The sequence below is a fragment of a genome, unplaced genomic scaffold, assembly GCF_019419815.1.
Source record: "Pyrus x bretschneideri cultivar Hongxiangsu unplaced genomic scaffold, Pyrus_bretschneideri_v1 Contig15, whole genome shotgun sequence".
Taxonomy (NCBI): domain Eukaryota; kingdom Viridiplantae; phylum Streptophyta; class Magnoliopsida; order Rosales; family Rosaceae; genus Pyrus; species Pyrus x bretschneideri.
In genome coordinates, this window is record NW_025999446.1 from 5,470,556 (window position 1) to 5,485,219 (window position 14,664).

General features: G+C 35.4%; 1 protein-coding gene across 1 annotated transcript; it reads left to right on the forward strand.

Annotated features, from left to right (window-relative positions):
- Positions 1 to 8,508: 8,508 nt before the first annotated feature.
- Positions 8,509 to 13,020, forward strand: LOC125475549 (probable 1-deoxy-D-xylulose-5-phosphate synthase, chloroplastic). Its single transcript, XM_048580451.1, is given in 11 exon segments — positions 8,509 to 8,757; positions 9,341 to 9,460; positions 9,548 to 9,677; positions 9,680 to 9,711; positions 9,942 to 10,092; positions 10,387 to 10,655; positions 10,991 to 11,258; positions 11,541 to 11,833; positions 11,933 to 12,211; positions 12,343 to 12,627; positions 12,730 to 13,020. Coding segments are annotated over 11 exon segments (2,145 nt in total). The 5' UTR covers positions 8,509 to 8,589; the 3' UTR covers positions 12,880 to 13,020.
- The last annotated feature ends 1,644 nt before the right edge of the window (positions 13,021 to 14,664 follow it).

A 14,664-nucleotide genomic window follows, 5' to 3' on the forward strand; every position in this document is an offset into this window, starting at 1 on the left:
CGTAGTTTAACCTATATATCTCTAATACTGAAAATTGTCATTTAGTAAAATAGGGAGAAATTGAAAAGGTGGAACATAATTAGAATTTATGAAAAGAAGTTGATAGTATCGTTTGTATAGTTATTGGCACTTCAAAAACCTTATAGGAAATTTTATTTGAACTCATCTAACATCTTTCTACACTCAATTTACTTTCTTCACCCATATTGTTCTTTTATTAAAGAATTAATATCTCTTTAAACCCAAATTTATTGCCTAAACTACTCTCTCAAACTCAATTCAAAATGTAAAATTATCCTTACACCCATTTCTTCTATAAAATAACATCTCTAATTGAATATTTTTTATTTTTTTTTCAAAGAGGCATCCTTTGCCCCTTTATAATTGCATATGCCATATAGGACTAACATTTCCATGGTTGCTTTTTTTCTTTCTGGTACCACAACCCACCCATGGACTTGGGATCCAAGAGATCATTCCATAGACTTGAATTTGCCAAGAGAATGTTATGCAAGCCCCAGTTTAGTCCTTTTTAAATCAAGCATTTTCAAGTACTTTTTAAGAAACTTTATAGTGTCATGGGGCTGGGTGTTTTACTATACTGTTAATAAACAAATAAACAAATTGGAGCTATTTCAAATAAAAAAGTGCAAGACATGCCACCCGCTAGTTCATGGTTAAGGTTGAGCAATCTTTATTTGCACCAAGAATTAAGTTTTATGTCTTTGCAGTACTAATCAAAAGTCCTTGCATTGGTGTTTTGGAGCGCATACAGATGGTAGAGAAAAACAAATATAATATAATATAAAAAGTATGAAATTTAATCCAAAAAAGAAGCAAAAAAAATAAAAAACAAAATATCCATAAATCGAGTCATACCTTAATTAGAGGATTACAAACTTCAAAATCACCATCCATCAATAGAAAAGCTTGTTTTTCTCTATTAGAGCTATTAAGATTTTAGTCGAATGAACGAAAGATAACAAAGGGTGATGCTAGGGTTTAATTATAGTATGTGGGTCTATTAATAAATTTGATTTTTATTATTAATTTCATTTTGTAATTAATAGTAATTATGGAATAGGGTAAGATAGACTATTAAAATTTAAAATTTAAGTTGAGTGTAGAAAGAGGTTAGATGTGTTTAAATAAAATTTCCCAAATCTCATTTTGCACTTCAAAATTTTCATAATTAGAAATAAAAATACACTTGTGAAGAGTGTAGAATGAAACTTTTAGAATGTTAATAACAATTCTCTAATATATATATACACTACATCTTGGTTCAAACTATTTTCTTCTGATGAAACAAATGGAATTAATTTTTTACTCATATGTCGTGAGCACGCTGTCGTGATTCTACACAAGCAATTAGTGATGTCGTGAGCACCGCTGTGGCTGGTTCGCTGCTGGGATTAATTGCATATGACATCAAGAGTCTATCTACAACTGTGACAAACATAAGATTTAGTTAGATGTCACATTTTTGTAATGGTGTCACACACTGTTTAACTAAATTTGTTCTTTCAGTTAGTAACAATTTAGTTTGGTTTGAGAATCCTCCTGACATCTTTATGATGTTCTCATCCAAGACGCATTTATGTATGCGAGTTCATCTTAATGAAGCTATAATTTCTATTCGTTCTTTTTACTCATCGTGTTAATACCTACATATGCATACTCTCTAAGAAAAATCCTAAATATTTTAAGAAATACCCAGAAATAGGACAATTTCTTAATCTTGGGACAAAAATAGGACATTTCGAACATGCACACGACATGCCCAACAATCAAACATAAATACGATTTTTCCTACACATTGAAATGGCTTAATTGCCTTTCTATATAAATGCGTTATTTCCTCCCATTTTCTGATTTCTCTCTCCCTCCCTCTCTCTTCTCTCACTTTCTCCCGCATGCACTCTCTCTCTCCCTTTTTCACTGTGCACACACGGTGCACTGTCATTCTGACCAACACAGTCCAAATCGAAGCCACCACCAATTTCATCTCATCTCCACGAGTCCAAAATACCTAGCCTTGTCACGAATCTCATCCCCAATCGTTGGGATAGAAACTCAAACAGGCTGCAAGTTTGCTGGCTATTTTCTGGGAGTAGGGCAAACAACTGAGGCTCGAAACCACCAGCACTAGACTCGCATCGAGAATGGGAACAAAGCCAAATCATTAAATGCTGGTGTTTTGTTGGATGAATTTTTCAATATTTGCTCACTATATGTACACGACATGCACATAATAGGCTCACAAATTTAAGCCAACCCAAAAACCCAGAGCTCACAACTCTCTTTTCAAAATCAGAAAAGTGACATCATCACTTGTGATGTTATCAACATATACACACCATATGCGCATCATATGTACAGTACATGCACATGATATGCATAGAACTGGAGATCAAGCAACGAGCTGCTTTTCGTATGAATGAGAAAATTTAACGGAAACCTATTGGTATAGTGGATACAATTAAAACATAATTGTTACGTATATAAGGTTACAGTATATCAATCACTGCTTAACTGCGCACGTGGAAAACATGATACTTGTTGTCTTTATTTCATGGACACGCATGATCCTTAACGTCCTCTAAACTTTTTCTTAATTTTATTTTTCACTGAGGCCAACTAGGTTGTGGTCATACTCGCTAAATTCTGGAGAACAACATACATGCATCATAACTAGTGAACATTCCCGCTTCTCATATTAAGATGTAGCCATGCACACCACATACACATTATGGAAAACTTTTTACAAATTTCTGCAATTAGACACTTGAACTAGAAGTTGTTCCATCCCAATTTTGTAGCACGTCAAAACTTGAAATTTATTCCACAACTCATAGGCCCCAACATGAAACATAAACCCTAATTTAAATTTTAAGTATCAATTCATCTGATTTCAAAGAGAGTGAAGTCCAAAGAGAGGTGAGAAGAGTGAGCTGGGGTTTAGGTTGACCTCATACCTCTGATTTTGAACAAAGGGATGCAAGAGAGAGGTGAGAAGAGAGTTGGATTTTGTACCATATTTTCTATTTTGGTCGGAAAATTCCATTTTTTCCAGTGACTGAAGCTTTGGCAGGCATAGTAAGGTAGGGTGTTTAGTTCCAAGTTCCTTCATCAATGATTTATGGAATAAATGAGTTGTTTGTAAAATGAATTAATAGAAGTTAAAATAGGGTTTGTGTCTCATATTGGGGCCTATCAGTTGTGGAATAAATTTCAAGTTTTGACATGCTACAAAACTGGAATGGAACAATTTCTGCTTCAAGTGTCCAATTTCAGAAATTTGTGAATTTTTTTCCGTAATATGCATGTGATGTGCATATGGTGTGTATGGCTACATCTTAATATGAGAAGCGGGAATGTTCACTTGTTATGGTGCACGTATGTTGTGCCCCTGACTTTAGCAAGTATGACCGCAACCTAGTTGGTCTCCGGCGAAAAACAAAATTAAGAAAAAGCTTAGAGGACGTTAAGGATCATGCGTGTCCACGAAATAACGACAACGAGTATCATGTTTTCCATTTGCACGGTTAAACGGTGATTGATAAGCGTAATAAGCCTTTTCAAATTGCCACTGTAACCTTATATACGTAATAATTATGTTCTAATTGTATTCACTATACCAATAGGTTGCCGTTAAAGTTTCTTACTAATGAGAAAAGCAGCTTGTTGCTCGATCTCTAGTTCTATGCATATCATATCCATATACTATACATATGATGTGCATGTGGTGTGCACATAGTGTATATGGTGGTGACATCACATGTGAAGACATTATTTTTTTGATTTCGAAAAGAGAGCTGTGAGCTCTAGGTTTTTGGGTTAGCTCAGATATGTGAGCACATCATGTGCATGTCGTTTACATATGGTGAGCAAATCCTGAAAAACTCTTCGAACAAAACACCAGCGTTTAATGACTGGGCTTTGTTCCCACCCTCTATGCAAGTCTAGTGGTCGTGGTCTCGAACCTTGGTAGTTTATCGTGTTGCTAATAAATGGCAGAAAAAAAATTGCGACCTGCTTGAGTTTCGATCCCAACAATCGGGGACGAGATTTGTGACAAGGCTAGGTATTTTGGACTCATGAGGATGAGATGAAATTGGTGGTGGCTTCGATTTGGACAGTGTTGGTAGGGATAACAGTGCACCGTGTGTGCACAGTGAGAAGGGGAGAAGGAGTGCACGAGGGAGAAAGTGAGAGAAGAGAGAGAGGAAGGGAGAGAGAGAGTAGAGAGAGAAATCAGAGAATGTGAGGAAATAACTTGTTTATATGTGGATATTTTAGTAATTTAGGTTTTGTGCATGGCTTGTGCATGGCCGGTTTGTCCTATTTTTGTTTCAAGATTAAGAAAATGTCCCATTTTGGGATATTTCCCAATATTTTATGCCTCACTTTTGTCATAATATTTTAAGCTGAAGATGAAGAAAAAGAATTTGTATGTCTCCTTACCACCATATCTCATGCGTGATGATCAAGTTACCAACTGCGACTTAAATTTGAGAGTGAGTTATTTTATTATCAATGGAGATTGGAATAAGAATATGTTGAGAGGCTTTGTTTATGGGGACATTGTCGAAAAAGTTTGTAGTATTCCTCTCCCTTTATCTGATAGAGATGATGTAGTGTGCTGGGGTCTTAATGCAAACGACAAGTTTAGTGTTAAATCAGCAACCTGGGTGCAAAACGCAATTGTTAATGACAATGCCAAAACGGAGATGTTAAAGAAAATGTGGAAGCTAAACATCCCTAATAAAGTTAAACTGTTCAGTTGGCTTCTTATTCTTAATAAGCTTCAAACTCCAAACAGAATTCATAAATTCATTAATACAATCAATGATATTTGTCCGTTGTGCAATACCAACCCAGAGGACAAAAAACATTTATTTATTCATTGTGTCTGTGCTAAACAGGTTTGGGATTCTCTTTCAATAGGGAACCCTCATTCTACTAATCAAAACCTTAATTTACTTAATTGGTTGTCATCCATGGATGCTAATGATAGCGAGGATTTATCCAAGCTTAGTGTCGCTCTATTGATTTGTTGGCAAATCTGGAAAATGAGAAACCAGGTTGCTTTCCATAATGCTAAACCTTACCCGTCTAGAGTTGGTCATTTAGCCCTTAGTTTGGGTAAAGACTACGTCAATGCTAATAAAAGCCTTAGTATTGCTAAAAATAATAGTAAAAGAATCATTAGATGGATACCTCCTAGGGAGGGTTTCTGCAAAATAAATTTTGATGGCTCAATCAAAGACTCGATGGCGGCGGCTGGCTTTGTTCTTAGAGATGTTTGTGGTGTGCCTGTGGTTGCTGGCGCTGGAAGGTTGGGGTTGACATCTATCAATGTTGCGGAATGCCTTGCTCTTAGAGATGCCCCTTGGGTTGCTAGAAGTAAGGGACTAAAGAAGATCTCGGTGGAAGGAGATTCGAAGCGGGTGGTGGAGACTGTTGTCAGTAAATGCAGCGTTCCCTGGCGCCTCATGTCTATTATTGAAGATATCAGATGTATTGCCAACTTCTTCGATTGCATCTCTTGGTCTCATATTTTTCGTGAAGCAAATTTTGTGGCTGATGCAGTTACGAGTATTGGCTTCCAGTTTGGCAACCTTCACATATGGGATAGGCCCTATCCTGCTGTTGCGTATAGGGCTTTGTTATTTGACTTTCTAGGGTCTGGTTGTTCTAGGGGTGACTCCCTCTGATCTTCTTGCGCTTTCGTGTCAAAAAAAAAAAAAAAAAAAAAAACGAAACACCATACTGGCTTTACTTATTTGCAAAAGGAGAAGAGCCAGTTAAAGATTTTGTTAGATTAAATTGTATGCCTCCTTACCAAATCACGAGTCAATCACTTACAATTAGACCTGACAATTTCTTACTCGAGTTGTTAATCCGACCCGAGTAAACACGAAAATAACGGATTTCGGGTTAACATGTTTACTAATCAGATTACACATTAAAACCCCATTAACAAGTTTACCAGCGGATAACCCGTTTCAACCCGGTAAGAAAAAAAATGTCATTTTGGTTCCGATTCCTAATCAACATAATTGTTAGACTGAAACCTTGTTTGTTTAAATTTTTTGATCGAGGTCCTTAGCCTCATTTAAGAGATTTAACTCATACATTTATACATTTAATGTCTCACAAATTATGAAATTTAAACAAATTCAAATAATATTTTTTAAATATAATAAATACTTAAAAATCAATTTTAGAGTAATATTGTTCTTCACAAAAATTATAGCAAAAAAAAAATAAATGTACCCACATAATTATTAACATATTCTAAAAAATAACTATTGATATATTTTAAAACATAAAATAAATACATATAATTAGCATGGGTACATTTAGCAAAGTTAAAATGGGTACAAAAAAATTAAACAATATGGGTACAAATACAAATAAAAGTTTAAAAAACATGGGCACAAAAAGGAATTAAATATGGGTAAACAATAAAACTAAAAAGAAAATTGGTACACATAAAAAAAGGGTTGCAAATTTAAAATGGGTACACATTAAATAAAAATATATGATAAAAAATTTAGTCATAAATATAAATATACCAAATGTAACGTTTCTAACACTAAATAAATATATTTAGAAATAAAAAATATTTTATTATTAAAATAATTAATGATGTTTATTAAAATCTAAGAACTTTGATGAAAAATTGAAAATGAATAAGGGTTTGATCGATAGTATAGGACAAGTAGGGATGAGAACCTAATTTTTCCAAGAAAAAAATAGTTTGATATTTTTAAATTACTAAAAAAGCTTAATAGAATAGTCATAGAATTTGATTGCACATAAGTGAGATTAAAAAATACAAAAGCACATTAAAAATACCAAAGCATTTAAAAATACTAAAGCATACTAAATTTCATTTAATTCATTTATACTAAAGCACATTAGATTTTCAAAGCCTACAAACTCTCGTGAACAATGTTTTTAGGGTAGTTCAAAATAAATAAAAATCCATAATAATTAATGTAAAAGTGTGAAAAATATGAAAAGAACATTAAAACACTCGTGATTGCATCCTCCATGCATATGCGTTGGTGACATTGTTGTTTATATTTTTAAAACCCTTTAAAACCTTCATGAATAATATTTATTGTTTGAGTGCAAAGTTAATAAAAAAAATCATAATAATTAATGTAAATTGTGAAAAATGTAAAAAAAAAAAAAAAACCATATAATCACTTGTAGTGACAATCTTCACAACTTCCATAAGGGGGTTAACTTCGAAATTTAATCGTCGGTTGTCATTTACGATCTATTCTTTTTACCAGATTTCGTTTTTTAGATTTTCTTTTTTGAAATCATGATCTTTTAGTGGATGTAGAAAAATGAACCGTTCGGATCGTTGATATCACGTTCCAGTGTTCACGATTAACTGAAATATGAGTCAATATATATAATTTTTGTAGACTTTTTAAACTCCGAGCAATATTTTCACTAACTGTAAAATTTGAACGTTATATCACTTACGTTTTTCATTTGATTATTTATTGATTAAAAACATATTCTCTTTAACGGGTAAATCGTGTAGTTAGGTCATATTACTGGTTAATATTAATGGGTTGTGTCATATTATCCGTTTATTTTGACGGATGTTATATGACACGACCTGTTAAGATATTAAATATGTTAAAAAAATAACACAAACATGGAAAACACGACAAGAATGCCAAGTCTATCTACAATCATAACACATTTATCATTTAAATGAAGAAATTTATACGAACTCTAAACTTCTCCTTTATAATTCACAATTTTACATTTTATGAGAGATGTAAAATATTTTGAAATAGACATTTCAGATTACAAGTGTACTAACTAAACGAACTATGTCTGACTCAAACCGTTATTACAAATAAACAAAAACCCAGTTATAAACTAACAAAGAAAGGTTTTTTTCCATCGACATACTCTCTAACAAATTGAACATCAATGATATGATTGTGTACGAATCTCGCAATCTAATTAAACCAAGAGAACACATAAATATTCCCCCAACTCCTAGTTAATCGACAAAACACACCAAAAATTGTGTTTGGATTAACAAAACCAACGTGAGCCGCTGTGATACCTTCGGAGTTCTCAACACTAAGAAATTACAATTCAGTTGGCAATGGAAATTATCGTCTGTAATTATAAAATTAAATAATGGGATTAATTATTAATTTAAAGGTTTCTAATTTTTGAGGTCATTATGCTTTGGCCTCACATATATTTTGGACTTATCCAGAATGATACTCTCCCAACTTATGCTTCTTGCGTCTCCTCCGGATCCTCTGTTCACTTCCTGTTGATATTTACTTCCCTTCCATCAGCTTCTTCTTCTTCTTCTGCTGCCCCCGCCCTGTTTTTCTGCAACTATTCTGGTGTCTCATGTGACGATTTCGGACAATTTTACCCTTCAAAATCCCATCTCTTTACATACTCAGCTCTTAGATGCTTTGAACTTGGGTAGCTGGGTGTGTGTTTTTCTGCAAGTGAGCTCTCAGATTCAGCTCGTTTCTTGAAATTCATTGAATTTGGGTTGCCGGGTTTGCGTTTTATCTGATGGGTGCTGCTTCTGCTGGGTACCCTTTTGGAGTCACTTCCCATTGCCATGGAAAGTTGGGGGCTTTTCCTCAGAAAGTGGAGTTCTTTGGCTCTAATTTCCCACTGCATGTGGAATTTCCAGGACATAAATTGTACCCAAGTTCCGTTTTTCCCCCTGCATCCAAGGTAATCTCCGTCACCTCCCTTCTTACCTGCTTTACATGCTGCAGAAACTGAGGAGAAAAAAGAAGGAAAAAAATTTAGAATTTGGAGACTTCATGATTTAACTGTATTTGTGGTTGCAGAGTAAGCAAAATCTATGATTTGTTTGAATTGTTAAATTTTGTGTAAATTTGTAAGGTGCTTGTTAATTATTGATTTGGTAATTAGAGATTTTTCTTGAGTGGAATTTTAAGTTTTGTTTGTAACTATTTTTAACTTTGCACTAATTTTAGAAAATAATTGTTTTTAAAACAGAAAATGCTTAGATACGGCAATGTAGTGATTAATACTGAGTAGTTTGAAATGGTTTGGAGTTAAAATGGCAATTCTAAAGTATTGATTACCCAAAAACCCGAATCTTATGATCGCCATTATCATCAAGTGTTTTGCTTTTAAGTTAATTTAAGTCTAGATCATGTGTCGTATGATTTCGTAGTCTCACACTAAGCACATACACGGGTTGATCTGAATTGATGAATCCATTAAAATAGTTATTCAGTGTCTCTGCCGTTACAAGGCAGTAACGTGTTTTGTTTCCTCGATGCAGGAAATTGCAAGTCGAATATGTTCTCTACCTGACGATGACGAATGGTTCTTGGAAGAAATGTTAACCCCCATTCTTGATTCAGTTGAAAATCCTATCCACCTGAAGAACCTGTCTGTTGAAGTTAGTTCTGAGGCATTTTAATACTTGCTTTGTGTGCTTACACTTCCATTCACAACTTCTTTACTCATCACAGAATGATCAGTGCAGGAACTGAAACAGTTATCTGATGAAATCCGTTCAGAGTTATCATCTATAATGTTGAGAACGCGAAAGTCTTTCAGAGCCAGTTTGGCAGTGGTGGAGTTGACGGTTGCAATACACCATGTTTTTCATGCTCCGTGGACAAGATAATTTGGGATGTTGTAGAACAAGTAAGATCATAAATATATACCTTTCTCTTTGTAGAAATGGTTAATTCTAAGAAAGGCGGTTGAGGTTATGGAGAACTTGCGATACTGTTTCCATTAGGCTTTTCATAGTTCATAACAGAAATTACACATCTAAAACAGAACGCAATGAAATCAGTCATGGGCAGTTTCTGCACATTTATACATTGTCACTGGATGATATAAATGTTGAAAGTTTTCTCTTTTTCTGGCAGTCATATGCTCATAAAATACTTACAGGAAGGCGGGGCCTCGTACATACAGCTCGACGGAATAATGGTTTTTCTGGTCCTTCATCTCGACCTGAGAGTGAATATGATCCATTCGGGCCAGGGCATGGGTGCAGTAGCGTTTCTGCTGGACTGGGTAATGTCTACTTCCAGTATGCTTCTTTTTCGTTTATCCTGTGATGAAATTGCCGTCTTCGGAAAAAGTTCATGTTTTTATTCAAAATAACGTGCAACACCCTTATCTGGACATTCTCTTAACCGTATATGCTGCTTTAGACCCGATGGCATTTATGCAGCTAGTGATAGTATATGGTCATTCCTTGGAGCGTTATTTATTATGATGTAAGAGCAATTGTTTCAAGTTTGGCCAGCTACATTGGATTTAAAACTATATTATTTTTTAACTGGACTGCTATTATAATCTTTACAGGCATGGCAGTTGCACGGGATATTAAAGGAAAACGGGAACGTATTGTTTCAGTCATCAGCAATGGGACTACGATGGCTGGACAGGTCTATGAGGCAATGGGTAATGCAGGTTATTTGGACTCAAATATGGTAGTTATTTTAAATGACAGCCGGCACTCTTTACACCCAAAGACTGAGGAGGGTCCGAAGACAGCTATTAGTGCACTGTCTAGTACCCTAAGCAAGCTCCAGTCAAGTAAATCCTTTCGAAGGTTTAGAGAAGTTGCTAAGGTATTGTCGTGTTTTTTATTATCATACCTCTAGGACTGGAAGATTTTGAGACATTAAACGTTATTTAAAGATTTCTTAGAACTTAGATATATTGGAAGTTTTGAAATGAGAGATATCTTTACAGAAAAATATATTTAACTTTTGGCAATGCTTTAGACAATCTGAGTATAAAAAAGTTATTTGGTTTTGTGTGGCACGCATCTGAGAGAATTATGTATTGGGCTTTGGTGATTTTGAAATTATCAAACATTTTCTGTTGCTATGAGCGAGATTTTGTGCCTTGTGCTTTTTGTTCTATGAATATATATTTATTTTTCTTCCCCCTTTTTTTTCAGGGTGTTACTAAAAGAATTGGTGGAGGCATGCATGAATTGGCAGCTAAAGTTGATGAGTATGCACGTGGTATGGTCGGTCCACTAGGATCAACTCTTTTTGAAGAGCTCGGATTGTATTATATTGGCCCTGTTGATGGACACAATGTTGAAGACCTGATTTGCGTTCTACAAGAAGTGGCATCTCTAAATTCAATGGGTCCTGTTTTGGTTCATGTGATAACGGAAGAAAATCGGGAAGTTGAAAACAACCCAAAGAGTGGGGTAGAAGGTATATTACCGCTGATCTCCCTCCTTCTCTGGTGTTCATTTCATATTCTGTACAAAACTCTGCACTAAATTTAAGGATTCATGAGTTGACTTGAACATAGTCTAACTCAGCCCAATATACTTTGGTTTTATATTTTTCATCTGAGGCTTTGCCTTTGTTCGGGCCTTTAGCGAGTATAAGAAGTTGCTGACTACAATGATTGGTTCTCATTTTGTACAGGATGAAAAGCCACGTTTAGTTTGATCTGACATATATGCTATTTTACACTTCCCAAACATGCAGGTTTGAATAACTCTGATGATTTACCGTCCAAAATCCACCGTAGAACTTATAGCGACTGCTTTGTGGAGGCTTTGGTGATGGAGGCAGAGAAGGACAAAGATATCGTAACTGTTCATGCAGGAATGCATATGGAAACAGCATTTCAGCTATTTCGTGAAAGATTTCCTGACAAGTTTTTTGATGTGGGAATGGCTGAACAACACGCAGTAACATTTTCGGCTGGTTTGGCATGTGGAGGACTTAAGCCATTTTGCATAATCCCGTCTACATTCCTACAAAGAGCTTATGATCAGGTGATAATTATATTTTAATTAGTTTTGGAATAAATAATTTATGATATAATATAATAATATGATGATAATGTCTCTGATATCTTCTCATGGCCTGTTTAGGTAGTTCATGACGTAGATCGGCAAAGAATTCCAGTGCGTTTTGTCATTACAAGTGCAGGGTTGGTAGGATCTGATGGTCCCATGCATTGTGGAGCATTCGATATAGCATTTATGTCATGCTTACCAAATATGATCGTCATGGCACCATCCAATGAAGATGAGCTTGCCAACATGGTGGTCACTGCAGCCTACATTGATGATCGTCCAGTTTGCTTCCGATATCCAAGGGGCGCCATTGTTGTGAAGGACCATTCCGTATGCAGTGGGACCCCCATTGAGGTAATTCCGCTTCATTGCTTAAAAACGAGTATACCGTCATTAATCATTCCCAGTAAGTATATAAACTTGGTATATTTAATACAGAGGATTACTTCTTATGTGTTTTTTAACTTCTTTGCGCTGCTGAGCAGATTGGAAAAGGGAAAATTCTTGCGGAGGGTAAAGATGTGGCATTGCTTGGATATGGATCAATGGTTCAGAACTGCCTCAAGGCTCGGTCTCTTCTTTCAACACTGGGCATTGATGTAACAGTTGCTGATGCAAGGTTCTGCAAGCCCTTAGATGTCAAGCTTCTTAGGCAGCTTTGTCGAAACCATTCATATCTGATCACGGTTGAGGAAGGTTCTATTGGAGGATTTGGATCCCATGTTGCACAGTTCTTTTCTCTCGACGGACAGCTTGATGGAAACATTAAGGTAATATTTATTTTCAGTTCAATATTGATTGTCAATGGCTCATTATATGTTAACACATCGTTCCTCATATTTTGTTTTCTCTGCCTGAAATCGACATTCCAGTGGCGACCAATTGTTTTACCGGACAACTACATTGAGCATGCATCGCCAAATGAACAGCTAGCTATTGCTGGATTAACTGGACACCACATAGCAGCAACGGCGTTGACTCTGCTTGGCCGGAATCGTGAAGCCCTTCACTTGATGTGCTAGGCATCTGCTATTCTCTGCCCTTTCACCGAGACTGTTTCTTAGCGGAAAAATATGAAATACAGATCAAAGCTCAAGTAGCATTAATTCGACCGAAATGTTCCGAAAATTTATACCGTATCAATTTGTATAGAAGTGCTTTTGTCAAAAGTAGTTAGTATGCAACCAATGAAGGTTGGTCAGAGTGGAAGCGGCTCTGGTCACTTAAGCAAGTGGTCTTGGTTTCGAGCCCTTGTGGATGCAGAAAACTTTATTGGGAAAGGTCACCGCATATGCGCCCGACCGTACCTCGAAGGATTGGTCCTGGGCTTTGCCTGGGGACACTTTGGGAAACCAAAAAGTAGTTAGTATGCAAGTTTATGTTCGTAAATGCACAGCAGCAAATTTTTGAAATTTAAATTTAAATTTAATACCATGTTGTTATATATAGTGCATTAAATTGAAGATTTTTTTTTTTTTTTTTTTGGGAGAAGAAGTACGATATTCATTTATTTGGAATAAATCGTACAAAGCAGAGGATATGGTGCTAACAATGGGTCTCAATAATAAAAATCTTGTTGGGATTTTCAACCCAATCGAAAGAAAAAAGAGTGTCTCGCACCATATTAAGTATTAATATTATCCTTAAGAAGAATATTAAAAATTACTTCAGGTGGTTCTTCAAATCAAGAAAGTTGACTACTCAAAGTTAGGCCCAATCGTGCCAATCTGTGTGCTGCCGTGTTCGTCTCTCGTCGACCAAACGTAGCTTTCCATTGTGAAAACGAAGCCAAGATATGTCTAGCATCCTGAATAACATGCCAAAACTCACCATTCAAATTTGTTGTCTCGGCTTGTAATGCATTAATCACTACTGCTGCATCACCTTGTATCTCAACAGCATGGGACGTCACCATCTGTGCCAAAAATACAGCAGCTCTCGCTGCCATAATCTCTGCCATCTGTGCAGAAAGAACCCCCGGCAAATTCGAAGCCATGGCTTTTAGAGTATGAGTGTGATTCATACGGTTTGGTAATAATCCTTGTTGTCTCAGATTGCTATAAAGAAGTCTTAATATGTTTATGAGAGTTAATTCGACTTTGGTTTGGATTGAAACTTTGTGTTGATATGCTTAAGAATAGAACTCGTACAAGGATTTGTTCTTGTATTCCTTGTAGGATTATTATAGGGTAATCCAGATTTTGTAGTATAAAAATCACAAGCCCCTGTTCTCACAAAAACACGCTCTTATTGTTCCAATTACCTATAACTTGGAGAGCATTGAGTTTTGCAGAGAGGAGAAGGTTGTGTGCAGGTTTTCATGGTTTCTTATCCATGAACGTGTTTGCAGGTATGTGTTGGTATAATTGTTGCAGTTCTTGCACTTATATTACATACATAATTTAAGGATTTTGATTTGGTTGATTAATCCTTGTGTTCTTGGCTAGTGTATTAATCTTTTAAGTCTAGTTTAATCTTACATGTGGTATCAGAGCCATTGAATTTAACAACTAAATTCGATCAAAAATTGGTTCCTAAAATCTGTAAAAGAAATTATAAAAAAAAAAAAAAAAAAAAAAAACAATAGTGAATTGGTTTGGAGGACAAATTTGTTCAATTGGTTTTAAAGACAAGTGATATGACATCGTTTAAGGTATAACTTTAGTTTAATTTTGACTGTTGGCTGCATAAAAGGCAGAAGCTAGATTTTCATTATTTTTAAATTTTTACCGTTGTCAGTTTGGAAGGTGAGAAATCCGTGTTTCTCAATCTGGGGTTGAGAGAACTTTTTCATGCTTGCTTTTTTG